Source organism: Micropterus dolomieu, linkage group LG06, assembly GCF_021292245.1.
Source record: "Micropterus dolomieu isolate WLL.071019.BEF.003 ecotype Adirondacks linkage group LG06, ASM2129224v1, whole genome shotgun sequence".
In the NCBI taxonomy this organism is placed as follows: domain Eukaryota; kingdom Metazoa; phylum Chordata; class Actinopteri; order Centrarchiformes; family Centrarchidae; genus Micropterus; species Micropterus dolomieu.
Window position 1 is genome coordinate 20407517 of NC_060155.1, and position 23564 is coordinate 20431080.

The 23564-nt window shown below is 39.2% G+C and overlaps 3 protein-coding genes and 1 non-coding gene across 8 annotated transcripts; 1 reads left to right on the top strand and 3 right to left on the bottom strand.

The window, feature by feature from the left end:
• The first annotated feature begins 260 nt into the window (after positions 1-260).
• selenof (selenoprotein F) lies at positions 261-7887 on the top strand. The gene is made up of 5 exons (XM_046051315.1): positions 261-408; positions 2505-2672; positions 6295-6358; positions 6846-6895; positions 7042-7887. The coding sequence occupies exons 1-5, from the start codon at positions 361-363 to the stop codon at positions 7171-7173; spliced, it is 462 nt and encodes a 153-aa protein (XP_045907271.1). The 5' UTR covers positions 261-360; the 3' UTR covers positions 7174-7887.
• A 1078-nt stretch (positions 7888-8965) lies between these two features.
• cldn18 (claudin 18) lies at positions 8966-21938 on the bottom strand. Of its 5 annotated transcripts, none has more exons than XM_046050833.1 (8): positions 21830-21938; positions 20198-20305; positions 19749-19803; positions 11489-11720; positions 10094-10258; positions 9712-9877; positions 9486-9599; positions 8966-9388 (listed from the first exon to the last, which is right to left on the bottom strand). In XM_046050833.1, the coding sequence occupies exons 3-8, from the start codon at positions 19797-19799 to the stop codon at positions 9292-9294; spliced, it is 825 nt and encodes a 274-aa protein (XP_045906789.1). In that variant the 5' UTR covers positions 19800-19803; positions 20198-20305; positions 21830-21938; the 3' UTR covers positions 8966-9291. The 5 variants fall into 5 exon arrangements, with proteins under 5 accessions (XP_045906789.1, XP_045906794.1, XP_045906790.1 ...); XM_046050838.1 differs by having other exon boundaries at positions 11489-11742; XM_046050834.1 differs by having other exon boundaries at positions 21719-21847.
• LOC123971825 (transcription factor Sox-14) lies at positions 13531-15080 on the bottom strand. The gene has a single exon (XM_046050839.1). The coding sequence runs from the start codon at positions 14774-14776 to the stop codon at positions 14054-14056; it is 723 nt and encodes a 240-aa protein (XP_045906795.1). The 5' UTR covers positions 14777-15080; the 3' UTR covers positions 13531-14053.
• trnap-ugg lies at positions 21373-21444 on the bottom strand. Its single transcript has one exon. It is a non-coding gene; the product is annotated as a tRNA-Pro (tRNA).
• Positions 21939-23564: the final 1626 nt, after the last annotated feature.

Consider the following 23564-nt stretch of genomic DNA (forward strand, 5'->3'; position numbering starts at 1 on the left):
CACCCTCTGTTCAAACCGGATTGGACCGTCATCAAAAACTGACCTGAACTCGGACAGCAGGTGTCGCACTTCTTTTTGAACCCCAATAACAGCAGAGGCGAGGAAGAAAATTATGCGCCGATCCTGGAAAATGCCAAAACGTCAAGAAACATAAAATTAAATTTAAATGTTTCGTAACAAGTCACACATGTTTAGAAGCGTTAATTAAACCCGCGTACGATGTTATGTCAGCGTTGAACATTTTTTGATAAAGAGAAATGATAAGTTATGAAGGTTAACGGTCAGGCGCGACGGGGGCACCCTTCTTTAAATGAAGGGGGTCCTAAAACGAGTTTACGCTAACAAAGCAAAAGCTCTAAAATGTCGGGAGAGGTGTATCTTCTATGGCTCCTGTCGCTCATACAAACGGTGAGTTTATTAACACTGAAAATGAGCAAAATGTCGCCGCCTTACAGAAGCGCTTTATATTTTGCATAAACGGTTAACGAAGCTGTGAGCTGTGACGTTATGTTCATGTTTGTGAGCCGCAGCTTCAAAATGTGCCCAGAGCCTCAAAATGACGTGGCTTATCCTACAAACCTCTTCCCTGATGGGAAACTGAAGGCTCATCTGTGTTTATTTTCTAGCTAACTGAGTTTGTACTGTTTACAAACCGATTGGTATGTCGAAATGTATGTTTGGAAAGGCAAAGACAACTGTTAACCAGCACTTCCGGTGTTGTAAATATACTCATCCCCGTTAAAATCGTTGCCCAGCTCAGTAAAATGAATCCTAAACTCTTAACTACTGAAAGGGTTATCCATTTTAAGTTAAAAGAGGCTTTAAAAAAAGTCTTTAAGAGCTTTCGTATCAAAAAAGCTAGCACCGCCAGCTGAGTCCTCCTGTTATTCACTATTAACACATTTATTTTCAGGATAAGACCCCTTGAGATGTACCATCTCGTTTTCGAGTGGGTCATGACAGAAGATATACGATAACACAAGACACAACACAATATGCTGCAAACAATAGACATAGTTACAGTTTCAATGTGACACATTATAAAAATATTGGTGTTAAAACAGTACAGTATAACAGTAAATAGTGATGGTTAACAGGAGCGGTCTGTTGTGAGGTGAGTGATACTTTATATACTGCAAAGATTTCAGAGATGTTGGTTATTCCAGTCCCCGGGAGCCTTAATATTAAATACTTTTTTTCCATTTTGGAACATGAAAGAGCACATGGTTATTATTTGTAAGAGGATAAATAAGATTAGAATTTTGTGGGATGAATAGTGTAAGAAGAAACAATATTTGAAATTAATACTTTGTAATAAAAAATAAACTGGTACCGGTGCAGCTGCCATCTATGTTCAAGAGTAAGCCAATGCAGTAAATTGTACATTATACAGTGGTCACTATTGGCACCAGCACCTTTTTATTTATTTTTATTTTTTACAACAGTTCTACGTTCATTCTGTAGCAGCAAAGAGAACTAACACACCTCATCTTGTTAATTAGCATACCTGTTTAACCACATTTCCGACAAGAAAATAATACTGATATTATGTATTAATATGTTTAGCAAAAGCTGCACATTTTTGTATTTGATCAGTTATTTTAGACATCAAGTTAAAAAAGGCCAGACATTTGCAGATTAAAACTTAAGAAATATTACAAATCAAATAATAATTTGTTGTTTTTGTTTGTTGAACACACTAAATACTGTTAAGATGTCGCTAAGGGCTTCAGCAAATTGTGACGGGCATGCCATTAGATTCTAATTTATGTAACTCTTTATTTATAAAAAATAAAGAATATAAAAAAATTGTAAATGATGATTTTGCAGTTTTAGCACTACTGTTTTATTAGGACTGCAACTAACGATTATTTTCATTGTTGGTTTAAGCTGTCGATTATTTTCTCTATTAAATGATGAGTTTGGTCTATAAAATGTCAGAAAATGGTGAAAATTGTCAATCAGTGTTTCCCATAGCCCAAGATGACGTCCTCAAATGTCTTGTTTTGTCCACAACCCAACGATGGTTTACTGTCATACAGGATTAAAGAAACCAGGACATATTCACTTTTAAGAAGCTGTAATCAAATATTTTTTTTTTAAATGATTTGAACAATTAATGATTATCTAGATAGTTAGCAATTAATTTAATAGTTGACAATTAATCAGTTATTCAATTAATCATTGTAGTTTTGTGTCCTGTAGGTTGATAAAGAGTTGTATACATTTTTTACATTGACACATTGGTTCTACAATACACTTAACTTTTCATTGTACTTTAAAGTAATTCACAGCACTACATAGAAGTCACGTGACATAGTTGTTATCAATGTTTATTTTATTTTATTTATAAGACACAATCATCCACAATTTCCTAATTTCAGTTTTTTAACATAATGTTTTATTTTACCTTCACACCTATGCATGTGAGAAGTTAAGCACGTTTATAAAAACTTGTCCTTTTATTTTTTTCCTCTCTGTTTTCTCCTCCTTCTTCTCTACAGCTGTCGGCTTATGGTGCCGACCTGTCGTCTGAGGCCTGCAGGGAGCTGGGCTTCTCCAGCAACCTGCTGTGCAGCTCCTGCGACCTGCTCGGGGAGTTCAGCCTCACAAAGCTCCAGCCCGACTGCCGGCAGTGCTGCCAGCAGGAGGCCCAGATGGAAGCACGCAAGGTAAAGCGAACAGCAGAGCTCACAGAGCTGGCAAACAGGAAGTAATTGCCTGTCTGTATTTAGTCACAGTGAGGAGCTTGTTAGGAAGACCTTACTAAAGGAGATTCAGTGAGAATAGAGGAAGCGTATCCAACAACAAGGTTAACAAAAGGGCATGCAGCAAAATTATTAAATAACAGGCAGTTAAGTATGATTGAGACTTGACAAATGATGATGCACAACAGATGGTTTGTTAAATGGCTTGATCTATATTCTGTCTCTAGTCATTTAAAGGTTCTGTGTGTATATTTTAGTGGCATCTAGTGGGGAGGGTTGTGAATTGCAACCAGTGGCTCATGGTACATTCACATGCTCCTCGGATGGTCCCATTTCCCAAGTTGTGAAGCCATTCTTCCGACTTCAGTGTGTGTTCATGTTAAGTCAGAATGTGAAATCAACATGGACGCTACTACAGAGATGTGTTGGATTAGCATTATCAGAGCGTATAAACAACATGCAGGCAGGCACGCAGTACACTCTACATAAACTGCAAACTAACCGTTATAACCATGTTACAGATTACGTGTTTGCAAAATATTTATATGCAATACGTGATTTTACACAAATCAAAGTTCTGTATAGCCTATTTCTTTGTCCCATATATACACTTTCTTTTTCTTTTTGCTATAAAGATTTAAGGAGGAAAAAATTTCAAAGTCACATGAATGCACCACTCAGCCCTCCCTTATTTTTTTTTTTTTATCATAGGAGAAGCTAGGATGGCCGACACGCTCTGTCTTTGCTAAATAATACATGTGGGCCTCCATTAGTCCAAATTTCTCTTTATTTTCTTATAATAAAACAGTCTACTGCTACTAACGTTACTTGTTCGTCTTCTTCGTACGTATTCAAGAGCCGTTTGTCCGTTCGGGCTACTGTAGAAACATGGCAGTGCAACATGGCGATGTCCATGTAAGAGGATCCGCCGTGTATGTAGACAGAAATGGTTAATTCTAAGGTAATAAAAAAATAACACTTCATTATATAAGGTCTTTATACACCACTGAAAACATAGTTATGGATATTGCATTTCTGTAAAAAATATCCTCCTAAATATTACGAACTGGATCTGTAATCAGCTTCACAGAAGACATGCTCCTCAGTGGATAGTAGCAGCACTCAGCGAACCTCCGTGTCAAAATGTGTCGCATTTACTGACAGGATCACATCCCCCAGCATTTGAACTGCAACTAAAACCAACCTAGTATTGGCCTCCCTGTCACTGAGTCTGTTGACGCTGTTTGCAGCTGTGCATCAGATCTGAGCTGCCACCTGCCACACACAAACTCTGTCAGTAGCTGTCTGTCTCAATCTTCCTCTCTGACGTTCAGAGACGAGGCTCCTTAACCCTGACTTGACACTCCCCAGGGGGTCGAAGTGTCAAGTTTTGCCGAGACAACCTCTCTCAAACCGGTAAGGAGGCGTTTACTGTGCGCTCATTTGCTCTTGTGATTACAGAATACTCAAAAGGAGTCCCTGCTGGGCTCTGACAGATAAACACTGAGTCAAGGGATGGTGGGGAAAAAAACAATGTAATTTTTCTTTGATTAACCAAAGCCCCCAGAGCATGTGTGGTATCCTAGCAGCAGCACCTTGGAAAGGGATAGCTCACACCTCATTACACCTCATGATGATAACTCATTTTCATACAGACACTTAAAGGAAAGATTACTCCTCTACATCCTGACGATTTGAGTGAAAATGTCACTTAGAAGAGCAATTGGCTGTCTCCAGCTGCACTCAGAGGGTACCAGTAGAAACGACGGTGTCACTAAGCACATTTTCTCCTCAGACAGCAACAATTATCTGCCTTAAGAATTCTTGCAGTCTCGCATTTGACATCAGTGCCGCGTCATTAAACCTTCTGAGAAATGGCTTATTGCACGGCCTAGTCGATTAGTAAGATTCACTGAGCATGGAGGGCATTTCGGTTGCTCATTTCCAAATGTGTGCTTCTCTGCAGAGCACCCCGTGCCTAGCAGCGCCTCAGCTCTCCTGGGTGCCACTGTACAGTATGTCTCAGTATGTCTCTAAGCAGGAAAACCTTCCAAAGAATCTCTAAGGCCAGTTGATGACAAAAACACGAGAAGCCTTTATTTCTGGGCTTTTAAGCCTTTTGAGATAAGTTTGGTGATATTCTTTATTTTTCTTATTGTCAATAAATCCCATGAAAAGGCGAAAAGGCAAAAATCAACACTGAACTGAGCCTGCTTACTTACAAGTATTTGCCTGTGTATGCAAAGTCTGATGTATCTTATTCCTCTCTGCCATAGAGCTCCACTGTTGCCCAGAAACTATTAAAACATATCAGTATGAGCCTGGGTGACATGTTTCTTCATTATGATGAACATAGGCAGTGTTGATTATTTTGATTCAATCCCAACATTCAGATGAAGTAAATACCGATTAGCACAGCTGAAAATAGTCCTATTTGAACAGCCTTTGTTAAAAGATATAGTGCCCTCCTGTTTTAGGAAATTATTAAGCTGTCTTAAAAAATGTGAAATATTTATTGACCTGTTTTTAAGATTTCAGCAGGAACCGGTGTTGTGGCTGAGGGCCACACACAGGCTGGGGAAGTCAAAAACTAGAGACAGACCAACACAATATTAGTTTAGCTTTCATGTTGAAAATATATATTATTGCCAGCCTTATCCTTTAATGTCAACTAACACCCACCATGTTGTTTTGTGAGTGGGAGGGCTTACAGAATAATAATTTTATGAAGAAGTTTTGAATGATTCAGAATGATGGCCATTTAAGGGACAGAAATAACCTTTAAACCTAAATCTTTTTTTAGACATCCTTTGGCATTTATTAAAATCTTCATTAAGTACTTCATTAGGACAAAGTGTGTTGATCATGTTTCATCAGGACCTTTTTTTCTTGTTAACCTTTAGAGTCTTTTTGATTTAATTCTTTTATTGACAGTACTACATCATTTATAAAGAACTTTGAGTACTTAAAAGTAAGATAAAAAGAATACACGGATGGAGTCATTGAAACAATACTTTTCATGCTTGTTCAGGTGATTAGCTAATTAATGTTAAAATACTCCAATGAGTCATCTATAATTTGTTTCCTGTTTTCAACGGAGTCGTGACTACTCTCTAATTCGTGTGGTAAAATAAAAAGCTTGAACATTTTCCAGCACTGCTGTGTTGTTTGCAGAAGGACAGAGGAAGAGGAGAGAGTCTTGGCTTTGCATGCCTAATTTAATTTGCTGTGTGAACCAGCTGACCCGGCCATTTACCACTCTCCTCCCTGAAACGGCAAGCAGAGCATGGTCTTGATAATACTGCTGTGACACTGCAATTTCCTCTTAACTTATTGTATATTGGTGCTGGAGCTTTGATTACACGTGAGCGCTGCACAAACCACCATCCATCAGCCGGGCTCCATATGCACGGGCTCAGTTTAATGACCCCCAAGGAGTCGCCTGGACACATTTATGAATCAGTCTGCCTAAAACAAATTACTCCTCCAGGCCAGGCGTCCTGCCACCAGCAGGGTTGCAGCCCGTGTGTGTGTGGCGGGGGGGGACGTCTCATGCACTACCTTACATTGTATTTCTTATTTTCAGCTCTATGCTGGGGCCATCCTTGAAGTGTGTGGATGAAAACTGGGGAGGTTCCCTCAAGTCCAAGGTGAGTTCTCTATTAGGACATGATTCTGATATCTTGTTTTGAAATCGAGTAGCATCTCTTCCCTGAAACTGAGCTTTTGCTATGTGTGATTCTGTGTCTTAATCAATGGGTGTGTGTGAAATGGATCCTTTCAATATCACTTTTTCCAGTAGGTGGCTTAAAGGGCTGATTAGAAGTGTTCCATCCTCTGTGTCTTGGGAGTAGACCTCCCATCTCTGCTCAGTGTAATATTTGGTTAATTCCTGGTGTCAGGTTACGTTGATACAGTAATTGCAGCGTCACTATGTGGGTAGACGAGCTCTGTCTCTGCCATATGGCTGTCGTTTGTTTACCTCAGCTGTAGCCGTCCTGTCTCCGCCGCCGTTAACGCTGTATTCTCAGGAGGTTTTGCAGTTGTCACTAATTACAGACCTTGGTACTAAAATAGAAAGACTAATTGACTGATTCATTACCCGACATTTGTCACACCGGTGTTTTATCTCCTCAGCTTTTGTCAGGAGTGAAAAGCCGAAGATGTTCAAGGGTCTTCAGGTCAAGGTAGGGGTGACTAATAGTTTTGTTGAAAAATGTGATTTCAAAATCAGATCCTTCTCAAACATTTCTCTGAATATTTTTCATTTGTACTGAGGGAGAACCTGCCTTCCTAACACCCCCCTCTCCCTCTTTTCTCTCCTATGCTGCAGTACGTGAGAGGCTCAGATCCTGTACTAAAGCTTTTGGACGATAACGGGAACATCGCTGAAGAACTCAGCATCCTCAAGTGGAACACAGACAGCGTGGAGGAGTTCCTGAGTGAGAAATTAGACCGGATATAGACAAGAGAATCCAACTTTTTTTTTTTTTTTTTTCTTTTGGGTTACAGGGTCTGTTCACCCAAATTATTAGTATCCATGCAGATTCTCTGTTTAATGTGCCAAGGTTAAGAGATATTTGTCTCTGAAATTTCTTAGTCCATCTTCAGGTAAATGGAGCTTTATTTTTGGCGCACTCAAACCACCTTTACAATGTTCAACAGCTCAGCTTTATTTTTGTAGCTGTAAATTGAAATTTTCAGTGTTTTTAGCAAAAATACACTGCGAAAGAAATCTCTTGAGACTTGTCTTGTAAAACTTTGTCAAATTAAACCAAAACTATCTGCATGGCTAGAGACTACAAGGGGCAAGTGAGAATGTTTTTTTGTTTGTTTTTGTAGTTCGGGTGAACTGGCCCTTTTTAGTTATTTACCAATTTGTACACAACTCAGCCCCCCTCTGTCTGTCTGAAATTCTTGTATTTTTTTTATAGCGCTCAATATCATGACTGGATTTGTTGTAAGAATAAATCCCAGTTGCTCTTCAAATGCAGGTGTCTTTGTTGAAGCATACGTTAGTGAAGACCTCGCAGTAAACCAGTGTTGGGATGTGAGGTCTGATGTGTATTTGTGTTTATCAGCATCTTCTGCTTCGAAGAGCAACTGGATTTGTTTTGGATGCTTGTTTTTGAGCAAGTGACTGTTAAAATATGCAACAATAAACGAAGTCTCTGATGGATTTTCTCTCAATAGCACTTTTTTTTTAACAAAGGCTGTTCAAATAGGACTATTTTTTAACATTAGCATTATTTTCTAGTGGAAAATATAAGCGTATAACACAATCATCTTTTTTAGTCTAGTACATGAAACTGCTTTCCTCTGTAGGTGCTTCTGCCTCAGACTGATCCAAAGAGATGGATTTGATGACATCTAGTGGTCTGAAACAGCATTTCAAGTCAGTGCTGTCACAGGTGGGCATCATGCCTGCAGGTAGACAAAATAAGTTACAAAACATTACATTAATTCATTCAGCTGACACTTTTTATCCCAAGCAACTTACAATTGCTATAAATGTAAGAGATTACAGCCTCTGGAGCAACTAGGTGTTAAGTATCTTGCTCATGGACTCATTAGTAGATGTGTCATTGTGGGAACTGAACCCAGGTCACTAAACACTTCACATGTGGTTTGAAATTTTAATTTAGCCCCAAATTGCAAGATTTATCGCCAGAACTAGCCCTATAATATTTCTTTAGAACGTATATATTATGCCAATATCTATATTTGTGAGTAAAAAGCTTTTTTGACCATTCAGAATGTGTTCCCTAAATATTTCTTTATGTCCAGCCCTTTTAATATTTCCACACCGTATTCAATACCTAATTACGTTTACCTCTGGACAGTAAATTTGGCACTGTATTTCCTCATTATTCTCTGAATGGGAAGAGGAACCATAAAACGATCTGATTGCCTTTTTCCACCACAGGGCGATGTAGCATGAAGGTGCTGGATAGATTACAAACATCATGTGTATATTGTATCGCCTTAAGAGACACAGTGACCTCAATTTAACCTCCTGTTACTTTTTCATACAGCTGTCTGTCTGGACAATCAAGAAGGAGGAGTGTAACTTCTGGTTTTACTTTTTATGCACTTCTTTCCAAGGAAAAGTGCTGTTGGCAGTTGTAATAACCGCAGATCCTTACTGCAAGTTGGATACAGTAGCTATACTCAAACCAAGGGCATTGATAAATTATTACATCTTCCTTGAAATGCCTTTACTCATACAATAATAATGATAATAATAAACACATTCCACAAATCAACATTTTATTCACATAAAAATAAAGTGAATTACCAAAACTCAAGTAAAAAAAAAACTTACAGCATCTGAGCATTTATAAATATCTAGTAACCACTGAGATGTGAATATGAAACTAAATATCGTGCTGTCTCATTACACCTGTTGGACTGGTGTTGGGATGTAAGATATTATTGACTTCTATTATAAGATAGTAAAGACGTAGTATTGTAATGCGTATATGAGGCAACTGGGAGAAAAAAAAGCATGCTGCATGTGAAAAGCTATAAGCACACGCCTTAGCAAACACAAATCATATCAGCGCTTCAGTTGGGATTGAAGTTACACATAATTCTGGTCCTTCTTGGCGCCCTCTGAATGGTGATCACTCAGATCGGTTTTGGTGCGGGTCTGAGGTTTGTAAACAACCCCCGGGTAACTGAAAAGAAAAAGTCACAGCAGACAAAAAGTTGTATTTTATATTGTAGGCATTTTCTCATCATTTGCTGTCACTAGAAATCTGTTAGGGGACTCACCTTGGTTTTTCATCTTTCACCAATTCCTTGAAAGCCAGTGACTTCAGGATGCCGCCAATAATCAGGACGCCCCCTCCGATCCAGCCTACAAACAGAGCAGGGCCAAATGTGTATCTGTGAAGACAAACAATGCAATTCAGCCAAACAAAACCTAATGCAGGTCCAGCGTGCTGGTAATGTAGGAGAATATAAAAATGCAAACAAAATAATAAACGTTATATCCTACGTGGGCATTCCCCCCATTCCTCCTCCCATTCCTCCCATTCCTCCTCCCATTCCTCCCATTCCTCCACCCATTCCTCCCAGCATGTTTCCTCCATAATTGGTGGACATCCTGAAACTGGCCACAATCTGACTGGCGTAGATAGAAGCTCCTGCAATGCCACACACACCTGAGAGAAGGGTATAAAGAGAGACATAGACAGGTACTCTGTGATTTGCTTACTTCATAGAGACACTGTTAATATATGCAATACTGTGACAACAAAAAGAATCAGATATGTCAACATTTATGGAGAAAAGTTTCACATTGGTGATATCTGTGCTGGGTCTCTCACAAAGGAACTTCCTGTTAGGTATACTCATATTTTGGTTATTTCTAACCATACCTGCGGTGATGAACATGATGCCAGCAGTGAGGCTCATCTTGGCCTTGGTGGTGTCTTCCATGCTGATCATAGAGATGCAGGTCAGGGAGAAAACTGATATCACCGCCCCCAGGACACTCAGCACCACGCCCACTATCATCAGGGCTCGCACAGCCTGGAAGCTACCTATTGGACAGAAAGCATGTCAACAGAGACATATTATACTGAGTCTGTTTTTTGCTAAAATGACTGATTAGTTCATTGTGTCTTACTCTATCAAAAGGCTCCAATCAGCCTAGATTGCATAAAAACCTACATCACAAGTGACATAAATCACGTGTCTGACAATAAGACTTTTATTTTGCCTTTTGACTATATTGCAAGATTTCAATCCTCTTCATCTTCCAAAGATGATGTTAACAGACGTTTTTAATCTTATTATGCGACCTGTATACTCCTACAGTAGGTGTGCGGTAGGAACCTGCCCTTTGCTTGTTGTTTGTTCTGTTTCTGATAACTGTGTTGACTAAGTGTTGGCCTGGCTGTCCATTATAGTGACCAGAATGCACTGGTGCTATGTGCAAATACTGATAGGAATGGGCTCGATGCAGGAACAGAAGTTTGCATGAGGACGGCAGGAACTAAGAGCAAAAATAATAATCATTTACACAAAAAGTTATTCCAAGGAGAAGATTTTTCATTTCCCTTACTTCCCTTATATATAAATAATCTTGATTTATTCCGTCAACGAGAAAAAGTTCAGTAGTTTCATTTTACCTTCACAATTTTCCCTTAAATTGTAAAAGAATATAAGTTTCTGGGTATAAAAGCATCTTAAAGCTCCAGTTATGCTGTGGAACGAATAAATATGTCATATTATCCCCATTTTTAGAATTAATATCGTTCTAGCAGGTCTCAAGAGGTAAAACTAATAAGCACATGCCTCTCATTTAATCATCCTTTAATTTCACATTTGTGGCGTGAAAGAGACGCAGAGAGAGAAGAGCTGACCTATGTGTCGCATGTCATCATGGATCCCATGCAACCAAATGAGACTCATCTCAGCACCATAAAAACCTCCTGCCTTGTCTTTTGAGAAGAACGCTTGGATCTCGACAAGAACTTTCTCCTAACCCACTTTAGTTAGAACTTCCTTAAACTTTGCTACTCGCTTCATCATTGGTCCTGTGATCAGAGAAAGCTCAGCAAACATCTAACAATATCTCTTTAAAAAGTAGACATGGGAGACGCCAGGCTCTTTTAATTTCCTCAAAACTCATGAGGCTGCGACCGTGACAGTGAAGGTGACTAATTCTGGACACGAGGACAGCAATAAACTAAACGTTATTTAGGTTATTTAGATGTCAGTCACTGGAGAAGCTCTGCACATTAAAATATAAGAGAGTCTTGTCCTACCCGAGAAGCCCAGGATGCCATAGAGCGGGCGACACTCGGTGAATCCTGAGGAAGCGGTCTCACAGTCCTGCCACAGACCCTTGTAGGTGTAAACAGAGGTCACCACGTCCCCCTGCCTGTCCTTGACACTCCAGTTGTTCATGGCAGTAGCTGCGATGAGGGCTGCTGCACCGAGCAAGCCCAAGATGAATCCACCATTCTGCAGAACTGAAGGCGCCATTGTTGTTTCCTCCTTCAGAAGTTAGAAAATATACCTGGGAGGCACAGCGTGTATATGTGCAGGATGGTTTGTGCCCAGTTTAAACAGATAAAGAACCTAAAACTTAAAGTACAGCTGCATATGTAAATGAAGTAAAGGTGCCAAAGCTGAGCAGGTGTGTGGTGTGCGGGCAGAGAATGAAAATGGGCACTTTGTAGTGATGGTGGCGTTGGGTGGAGGCGGTTGGGTTTCACCCAGTGGGTGATACAGGGTTGGGCTACCTTGTGTTCAGAGGTGTGGACACAGTGGTGATAGGAGCACCTGGCACCTAAACGAGGACTAACTGTTTAAATGTAAATACAAGGAACTGAATCACTGACTCCACAGGGCTTTCGGTAAATTGCCAACAGTTGGTCAGTGAGTAAATTAAGCAGTCGTTTGCTATGCCAACACACTCATGCAGCACTGCAGAAAGACAAACATACAAATACACAAAGATGAGGCAGAAATGAGTGTGTCACTGCGCAATGGACCAACAGAAAGTAAGTAAGACAAACACAGAAAAAAATAACACACTTGATGAGTGGGGATTTCTCAATTATGACATGGTCTTGCACAGAACGTAAAAGTTCATATTAGGCGTGAAGGTGTTACCTTTAAAAGCCAAACCAGTCATGTTTACCAGTCATGTTTACTGGTTCCCCTTTTTGACATCCACACGGAGGCCAGAGGTCAAGCTCAGCTGAGCTGCATCTGGACCTTTGCGTTGATTAAGATTTGGTGTTTTGCTCAAAGACATAAAAGCAAGATGAAATCTCAGCAGCAGGGGGACTTAAAACCTTCATCCTAATAACTTTCTATTTTCTTGGGCTGTCCATCAGGGTGTCAAGAGAAATCCCTCTGACAGGAGCATCCAGGTGGCAAAAGGTCATGCCCAAGTCTAGCCGAGTACATTTCTTTCATTTCTACTGTCAAAAGACCAATGTACCCCTAAAATACCCGGTCCACTATCCAAATATACTGTAGCCCTGTTTTAAGTTTGATAGACACAGAGACTGAAACTCAGTGGTTTCAGTGAGAGGACTCATTCCCGCTTACTTACTTTGAAACAAACAGTACCTCATACGATTTTCATGATTCAGTTTTTGACCTTATCACTTTGTCAACAACCGGGGAGGATAGAAGTTTCTATTCTTCTCTTCTCTTAAACCTGTCTCGCTCCCTCTCCCAAACACGCACATGGACAACACACAACAGGACTCATACAGTAGTCGCCCAACATGATGGGACTAGAAAATGTCATTTTGTTATGTTTGTCAGTTCAGTGGACTTCTGTGTTTTGCATTACATTAAAATCTGTTTGTCTTTGGTGTATGTCTTTGTTGAGCACCTTATCAGGAGGTTAAAAGTCAGCTTGTTTAAATAAGATGGTAGTCAGGAACATGAATACATGCTGCTTTGATAGCAAACTTCCCCCAGTTATTATGACAACTGATGTCTGACATGAGGTAGCTTCTAACAAAAAACATTTAGAAATAGGCTAGCACATCGATTATCAGTAGACATTTATTTTTAAAATTAATTAAAATTTGTAGGGATATGGATAATGAAAAATATAAACTATAATATGAATAAAATGATTCAGCTTCACACCAACATTGTTCACTAAATTGCAACTGACCCACAAACTGATGTAGCTGCTTATATAAAATGTTGAGCCATTCTTTATTCAATTATTTTGAAAACAACTGACAGAACAACAACAAAAAAATTATCAGACATTGCTTTATAAAAAATTTTATTATTTCCAATTCAAAATAAGAAACAGGCCTACATACTGAGATAGATATACTGACGGACAAATAGGTGTTACTGTCCAAATGTAAGAATCAATAGTGAAAATTTAGACTTAATGCGTTTTTTGGGCCTGGGTGAACAAACAAGTCAAAAACAGCTCTTGCAGGCTTCTCCACAAGATCCACTAGAGCTTTTGATTATCTGACTGAAGTTGATGACGTTATGCGTGGGCTTCTTGTATTTTTATTTTGATCTGCTTAAAATTTATGTTTTTGTCAAAAGAGTAACAAAAGCGCATCCTCAGAATGTGCCCCAAATTTTTACTCTACATTTACATGGAATAACGAGTAATACCTGTAGTGTGTCATTGGAGCTCAGTAGGTAAACAGCTACTTATGCGCATTTTAAATGTATTTAATAACTATGGAAATACTAGCCTGTAATATTCAGAATTACTGTGATAGTCGTCGAATGAAAACATGTTTTGTAGCCCAGTTATTTTTCTTTACTACATGGGGAGGTCCTGTGCGCAAACTTTTCCCGTTATGTCTTCAAGTGTATCCAGTCCGTCACACGCTGGAGCTGGGTGAAGTGTACGCGTCCATGCCGTTCTTGGTCATCCCTCCAGGGAAGAGAATATAGGCAACCTGAGGCTGTAAACTGGCAGCAGACCAGGCGCTACAGTTACACGGCACCACGTATCCCGGGCTGGAGGGCGACGGGTGGGTGTGGGTGTGCTGTCCGGGGCAAGCCAGACCCCCGATCCCTCCAGTCTGGTATCCAAACGTGTGCGCGCTGAATGGCAGAGCGCCGGCGGCCAAAGTGTGCGGTATCTCCGCCATCCGCTGGACAGCTCCGGTGCTGAACTGCGCCACCGGCTCCAGCAGCGAGAAGGACGAGGAGGAGGAGGGTGCGAGGAGAGCTCTAGCTTTATCCCCGGGGACAAGAAAGGAGTCCATGGAAAATCCCTTCAAGTGTTCCGCTGCCTCCCCGAGTAAAGACGGCAGTGGGAAAACGAAACGGTCCCTCTTTAGGAGACTCTTGGGTTTGCGCCGGGGTCTGTACTTGTAGTCCGGGTGCTCCTTCATATGCTGAGCCCGCAGCCTCTTGGCCTCGTCGATGTACGGGCGTTTCTCGGAGTCAGAGAGCAGCTTCCACTCCGCGCCGAGTCTCTTGCTGATTTCAGAGTTGTGCATCTTTGGGTTTTCCTGAGCCATTTTTCTCCTCTGGCCTCTGGACCACACCATGAACGCATTCATGGGTCTTTTGATGTGATCTAAAGGTTTTGCCATGTCAGAAACTGACACATCAATTAAAAAATACGCCGGTCCTGCTTTAAATTAAGTCACATCTCCGAGAAGCTCATGCTCCTCTCGTACGTAAAAGGAAAGGTGGTGAAGAAGTCTCAAAGATAGAATCAGTTAAGAAATATTTTCTCTGTGTCTTTGGTACGAAAATACTAGAAACCGTAATTCCAAATTGACTGAAGCATTTGCACAAAGTGGAACGGAAGTGTACATAAAGCGCAAAGCCTGGGCGCATGAATGGGAGTCACAGAGGACCAAGTTGGAAGCTTGTTATGGATGATGCTGGGCATGTCAACCACTCATCACCACACCAGTGTCATGGCGGGCCAAGCCAATGGGAATGAGAGAGAACACTGTAATCCCCTCACAAAAAGTGACAGTAAACAACAATTCTCAGGGACTCCCTCCTCTTCTACAGTTTAGTCTCTCTGAATGTCTACAGAGAAAAGTGCAGGCAGGCTGGAAACCAGTGAAGAAAGTCCTCTGCTGCACAACAACAGCAGAAAACTAGAAATGACCAGGTTTTGTACTCAGTAGGGAAGTAAAAGTTATTTTGCACTGCAGTTCCTTGTTGTCATATAATGACTATAGCTTAGAAAGCAGTCTCTACATTTTGTTCTAATGGAGTTGTTGTAATGGAGCAGTTCTTTCAAGAAAAATCCTCTAAAAACAGCAACACTAAAAGGTCTCACAATTAGCACGTGGTTACATAGTTCTTTCCGAGAAACGTGACATGAAAGTCTAAATGTTGTCTCAAAGCCGAGTTAAAATTATGGCCTAGAAATACTGAATCCTGGTCTTAAATGGGTTTAAAATTAGTGGAACAAGGGTAAGAACTGTCTCCTCAAAATTGCTAAAACTGCCAAATTCCCCCCCAAAATACAGGAGACCCTTTATATGGCCCTGCATTAAACTAAATTACATAAAATAGGCTTTAGGTCAGTAGGTAGAGACTCTACTGCAAACTTGCTTCCATCTTTGTTGCAAAATCACTCCCAATTTTTAAAATGTGTCCTCAAAACTGACCCAATCACTCATTTCAATTCTTTCCCTCGATGCAGTTTCTTATGTACCTATGTAAATAAGAAACTGCATTGTATGGAGGAGCATACTCCACAAAATCAATATTAATCACAGCCATAATTCACTGGCCCTATGTGACTCCATTGATTGACATCAGTTTTCATAATTACTATACTTTATCGGATCAAATTAAGCTTTAGCCATCTCGTCTGTTATTGAAATGATATTGATGGAGAAATGTATGAGCAATAACTTAAATATAAACTATATGCAGTACACTGTGTGTGTACACTGCTACTCAGAAGAAGATATAGGTGCTTTTAGGCAACAACAGGGGATTACTGAGTATATACTCAGGAAGCTCATTTCACAAGGTAAAAGTACAATACTATTTTTCCGGGTGTCTAAGTGGAAGCTTCCAGGCCGACTCAAAGGCACCCAAAATGGCTTCTGCAAAAAGGATTATTACCATGACAGAAGCATGATGTGTTTCTCCGTAGACAAACCTGTGGCAGTTAGTTGAAGCTCTGGGTTTAGGTTTTGGCAGCTGCGATAAACTTGGATATCAGGGTACTAGCGAGGAGGGGGCCTTTATTTCATTTGCCTCCCACAATCAAAGGCGCTGCAGGCCTCTTCAAAGGCAAAATGAATGGACATAAAAGATCCAGTGGTGCACGCCGCACCAGTGGTGGCGATGATAAGAAGTTTTCAGAGAGGGTTTTTCTCTGGGTTTCCTTGGAGCAGACGGGCTAGAGGGATAAAGTGATTGGCAGCAGGGGTCAAACAGTTGATCTTTCTCCTCATGGCTGTGCCGTTATCTACTGTGCTGTAGGTTCAGGCCTCACGCACAGGAGGCAACCACCACCACACAGAGGCAATGATTACTTCCACAGAGGAACCATGTTTTAGAGACGGTGAGAAGAAAAACAACAACGTGACAGGTGGAGTACCTGAAGGGCAGTACGGAGACATCTGTTTCTGTTACTATAATTTGTCAAGATTTATTTTTATTCTGCTCAAAGCTTTCAGCTATTTCAGTTGGGGGGAAAGATAGAGAGCATGTGTTTTTGTGAACTAGTCAGTGTTTGGTGTTACTTCTAAGAAAGGGCAGCATTTCAACTGGAGAGATGAAGGGGGGTGGGGTGTAATAAGAAAAACTGCCAGCAGCACAAAATGGCTGTCATAATCCGGTTATCCCCTGGGCTCTAAAGATACTGGTCCTCTCCTTAGGAGTCTATCTTTTCTTCTTATGTCAAAACTGTCCTCCGTGCACTCAGGTGGATTAAGGAGTCACACTGTAGAAAGAAATTGACAGGTACAGAAAGACCTGGGGGTGAAAAGGAAATGAAAGACGACACAGAGAGGCAGGCCGGGCGCTCGGGCCTGGGGAGCTTGCCAACGTCTGACAAGAAAAGAATCTATCAAGTCAACTCCATGCTGGAGAAAAAATGCTGATGTTTCCTACTAATTTACTGTATTGATAAACTGAACAACTATTGGCAGAGCTGATTCTTGTATCTTGTGAAATAGAGTTTCTTCCTCTGAATGGCTGAAGTGTTTGACAGCTGTATTGTTCACTGATGCTGCTGTATTATATGTTTTAGGTTAATTTGGGTTTAATGGCAGCTCCTCAGGAGTGTCTGATATTAAAACACACTTAAAGTAGATTACATGCTGGATAGATTATACATGCATATCATTTTCCATTGTTGAAAAAGAGCTGAACAAAAGGCTCTACTTCTGATTGGCAGTTGTAAGAGGAGGAGAGGATGGCCTCCAGCTGAAGTGATTAGTCCATCAAGAGAAAATTAACCTATTTTGACATTTAATTGTAAACTTATTACAATCTTTTATTAACTGACATTTAAAAAAAATGTAAGTTCCAGTCTTATATCATTGTTAACATTATAATCTTTTTATTGCATTGGATTTTTTAAAAACTTAGATGAGGAAAAACTGAATAAAATAAACCCAAATGTTGGTCTCCTCGTCAGATTTCCCACATTTTGATGATTTATACTCATAACCTGAGCCATCACTTGTCTTGATTATATCCACAGTCAAAGAGAGAGCAGAGCAGTGGGAAAATGTAATGAACAAATTTAACTTTTCCGACTCTTCTAACTGACAGATAAGATTTTGGGGAAAAGTCTGAAGAGAACGACTTGATGAGATGAAGGCCGAGGTCTTCATGTGGAAATGTAGCCCACTGCTCAGGTCTAAATCTTTAAAAAGTTTAGCTCACCAGATCACTTTGTTGTGCTTTGCTGCACATCACGGCAAACCTCAGCATGATTTTAGGATACACTGGAATTCTGTATACTAGTGAGATGGTTCATGGGTTTCCATCTGGTTATGTGGAAAGTTTAGATGCACTCACACTTCAGAATTTGTCATTTCAGCTCCAAATAAATACACTGACATCCAAAAACTACATTCAAGTCTAACAAGAGTTTCTGACACTTCTGAACAGTCCATTAGGAAACATTTCAGGGGGAAAATCCCCTAGATTTTCTGTGCTCTGGGGGGGATTTCACTAAATCTTGTGCTTATTTTCATGATACTTAGGAAAAGTAAAGCGGTTTTAATAGCTTTCCCCCTGACACATTGATGGTGGAATATGCTTTGGCTCTGTGGCAGATAGCTTCAATCCCCAGAGGTTGAGAGGGAGAGAGGGGGAGAGAGATCTGCTCGTCTCTGCCTACCAGTACACTTTCATAAGGCCCCATCTAAACTAAATTAATACACTTCCTCCAACATCTGAGGATAAACCTGAGGGCCACATTACTGTGGCAGCCCCCATCAGCCAGCTTGTAATACAACCGAGTCAGCAGTCAATGAGATACATTTGCAACCAGGCATTTGTCAGCGACTCAGTGCCACAGAGGCAAGAGATTTAAAATGTCCTGCAGTAAATTAAGTGCTGCTTGAAAAGTGAAAGGTGCCGGATAAGCAGGCGGCTGCTTACTTTAAAAGACTGTTTAAGGGGGTGATGATGGAGGGAGGAGGAAACTGAACCAGGGGCTAAAAGTTGTTTTTTTTCTGATTATGGCTCCAAAGCATTTCACACAGTGGAAACTCAGTTTTATCTTTGAATTCATGAATCTGACATTTGGTTTGAATATGATCTACATACATGATCATGTAACTACCAGTTGTGTTGTTTATACACGTTACAAATATTCTACACTATACCACGACAAACACAGTCAGACTGCGTTTTACTTACTGTGTAATACACAAAAATGATCTGACTCCGGGAGCAACACAAGTGAAGCTCACACCAGAATGATCCACTTTTAAATAGATAGTTGGATCAATTATCTAGTTAAAAGAGGCTACCTGAGGTGACCTGTCAATTATTACCTTACTTTACCACACCTTAATAGTACCTTTAGGTATAAACAGGATGACTTAGCATTAAAGTAATAAAAGTGAGGAATCAATTTGTTTGGTATCTTCTCTGCTTGCTTTGCCTTTTAAACTACATAACTACTGTAAAACTTTAATTAAATGCCCGGGCTTTTATTTGCTTCAGTCACTGAACTCACTGTAGCCACAGCAGGCCAGCAAAAGTAATTAGGACTAGGCTTTTAATTGGAGTTTCATGGTATTTAATAAGAAGTTATTGGATGATAACAAATCGTGCCTGGTCTACAATTGTTTGTTAATAAATGTTTTTTATCCCACAATCCTCTGACGTAAGTTTTATTTCTACATGGGCAAACAAACTAATATGTATTGTCATTTATGCATTACAACATATTTATATTGATGCACAATGCATCAGACACTTCACAATTTGTCTCTGCCATCCTAAAAGTGAGGGGACTGTTAATGCCAGCAATAGTAACTTATAGTTTAACCAAGTTCCACTTAAAGCAATAATTTGACAATCATCCTTTTCTCTTGAATGAATGTGTGAGGGCTCTACCTGTGCCTTTATGAAGTCCTTTGATGTGGAAGTCCATTTTTCTTCTTCCATTTATCTTTTTATATAAAACAAACATTATTATTGTTGTGCAGAACTGCTAAATCAACTGCACTGCACAAATAATGATAATGTAAAATGTAAACAAAAACCAAATATGTTAACACAACAACAACTTATCTCTATTGTTTCCCGTCTCGGGGGAATGGCATTACAGTATCTATTAAAGATCTGGGAATTATCAGCAATTTCCATCCTCATCTCTTTGCCATATTAACAGGGCGGGAAAAGGAGAGAGGCACTTAAAAAAACTCTCACACTTAGTATGAAGGCCGCTCTATAAATGACAGAGCATGGCACCACTAAGAGGCTTATGAAATAATGGAAATAGTGTAGCTCCTGTGGCGATGATATGCTTGCTGTAACAGAAAGGGAAAGAGACTGGTATTTACCGAGATATCTCCGGGACTCGTGTTAAGCAGAGCAGTGGCTGTCCTGATCCAGACTCAAGCGAGGGGAGCAGAGATGCTGTCACAACATCAACCTCAGATAAGCCCCAACTGGGTGAAGAAAGAAAGGTGAGCATTTCTATAAGTAGTCTGATGCTCCTGCTGCGCCACTGAATTGAGAATGTGCACAAAATAAGCACAGGCAGGTGATTTAGACTCAGAACATATGACTGGGTTCATTTGTAAGCATGTTTTTTAGCTCTTAGAAATCAGATGACAAGTTTCCCCTTACACAGGTGATGTAGAGTCTAGAGAGAGAGGAACTGAAAGATCCCTCAGACCCACAGAGCCTTTGCACATGCACTATTTTCCTTTCGACATCCTGCATCTAAACTTGTAACATCTTGTAGGCCTATTCTGGTAAACCAGAGCAGTTCAATAAGATTATTTTAACAATATTATAGATAATGAGTCAGTGAACTCTTTTCAATCCCTTCTTAAATGTACTTTTATAGGAGGGTCTTTCCTGATTTTAGTTGATTTGATTTATTTATCTATTTTTCTTTTAATTGTTTTTTAATTTCTTAAGTTTCTTCATGCTTTTACCGTGTACCTTGTTATTTGTTTGATGTGTTTTATTGTCTTTGCTCTTGTGAAAGCATATTGTAACATGGTTTTGAAAAGTGCTCTATAAATATAGATTATATTATTATATATAGATGTATATATAATATATAATTATTATATAGTTATGTTTTGATGATCTATTTATTTATCTTATTTAAGGGCTCTGGAGTAAACTATAGACTGTGTGTAGCCTACAGTATAAGGGGAAAACTATACTTAACTGACACAAAATCTGTACTAGAGCTCAAATGTAAATTTAGAATACTAAATTGTCTGTATAGATGAAAAGACACATCCTGCAGAAAACATATATAGTTATTATATAAATATATAACAAGGCCACATAAAAGAAACAATAAACAGAAACACTTAATTGTAGTACTGCCAAAGTCCACAAGAGATCAGTATAACTATGCTTTATTGACTATTCCCAGTTGAGCGGTCACTTAAGTTATGTCTATATTTGCAACAAAACAAGGGTAAACATACAACCAGAGTGTAGGAATATATTTAGTGTACTGTAGGAAAAAAGGTGTCTCATTGCAAAATACGGGCTCGTCCGGGATTTGAACCCGGGACCTCTCGCACCCAAAGCGAGAATCATACCCCTAGACCAACGAGCCACCTGTAAATCTCTGTAGTGCAACTGTTTATATCATTACAAGTCGCCCTCTACCATAGACTGTCTATAAATCCCCTGTACACGATAATTATCCCCAAAACTTAGAAACTGTGTCACGGAAACTGTACATGACTTAAAAACAGCTAACAGTTACAGCTAGGTAACAAGCTAACCTAGCTTGTAACCAGTACTCCTTACAGAGCTAGCTAACATTACCTTAGCTAACTTAACTCTACACGGCAATAAACACAAACGCATAGAGTGTATATACTTACAACACGTTTGGCTTGGTCCCCAATGCACATTTTCTATCTATATTTAGCCACATAATGTCAATTTTAAACATATTTTAAAGTAAGACGTGAAAAATAGCCTATTATTCTTACCAATTAATTACTTGCCCTTGTCAATAGAGGGAGGATTGGCATCTATTTTGGCCTTCTATCACTAATGCAAGTTCAAATGCTGTCTGTTAAACTGTAGTGGACAAAGGAGTCAGATCCTTTACCTAAGTAAAAATACTACTCCAAGTCAAAGTTCTGCATTGAAATGTTACTTAAGTAAAAGTATAATGAGGAAAATGGTACTTAAAGTATTAAAAGTAAACTCACTGCAGAAAAATGTCCCCTGTGACTGGTACACTATTACATATAGAGATTATTATTACTCATCCATTAATGTAAAAGCAGGATTTTACTGTTGTAATTGTATCTGCCACTAATTGTTGAGGTGTATCTGCCACTGATAATTATTTTGATTATGAATTAATTCAATTCATTGATTATTTTCTCCATTAATCGCTTTATTGTTTAAAATATTTGGAAAATATTAAGAAAACAAGCCCAAAGTGACACCGTACACAATGCTTGTTTTTTCCAACTATCAGTCCAAACCACAGTATTATTAACATATGGGACTGCATTCAAATTATAAAAATAATTTATTTGTGGAGCTGGAACCATAAAATGTAATTGCATGAAAAATGACTTTAACTCAAAATAGTGGCTAATGAATTTTCTGTCAACTAAATAATCGTTTCAGCTGTACTTATATAAATTTTTGGGTAGTTTAATTTAAACAAAACATGTTTTTATAAATTCTTCAAATGCTTTGTGTGTAAAAAGCTCAATTTGGAAAGTAACTACTAAAACTGTTAGATATATGTAGTGAAGTAATTACTTCCCCTTCAGATGTAGTGGAGTAGAAGTAGAAAGTGGCATGAAAAGAAAAAACTCAAGTAAAGTACAGGTACCTCAGATTTACTTGAGTATTAACTAGGCACATTTGAGTACTCTCGTTACTGTCCACCACTGCTGATAAATCAATGGAAGAGCACATAAGCCTAATTGTCTGCATCATTGCCTACAGTTATACCCTAAGCTCTGCAGAAATCATTTATTTAAAAAATAAAACATTTTATAGAACTACAATTTGTGTCACTTATTGTGTGACAGCACCATATGAACATGCTAATAACACCAGGACTGTGTGAACCAAACTTTGTTCTGAGTTGTGTTGCCCGAATAGACTCATTGTTCCTGATGCTGTCATTGGAATGGGTGGAGTGAGGCTCTCTGGCGTATTACTGAAATATGGGCTATGTTTTTATTTTAAGACTGCAATCATTTTAAAACAGAGTTTACAAAGGGCTTTGACTGACAAATCAAGGCAAAAGCAGAATACCCAAAAAGAACAACAGTAAGGCCAAACAAAGGCAAGATGGAATTTAGATCAAATTAAAACAAGAAGACAAAATGTGCAAAAAGAAGACAAATGATGATGAAAGATAATAATGGTAAAAGAGGTAAAAACATGTCAATAAAAATAAAAAGAATAAAAGCAATAAAAAGATGACGTCACATAAAATCAAGTCTACAAAAATGGGTTTTAAGAAGTGATGTAAAAGAAGCAATTAAAATTGCATAAACGCAATCATTAAAATGTCAGTGCAATTAATATATAATTATGCCACAAAGATAAGTATTATCTTATTTCTAGGTAGAATCAATTCATACTCATGGTAATTAGGTACCAAAAGAGTCCCTTAAGGCAGGCAATTAAAGTTAACAGGCCTTTTTCAGAGTTTTCATTTTGATTTGTTACAATAGAAAAAGCACAGGT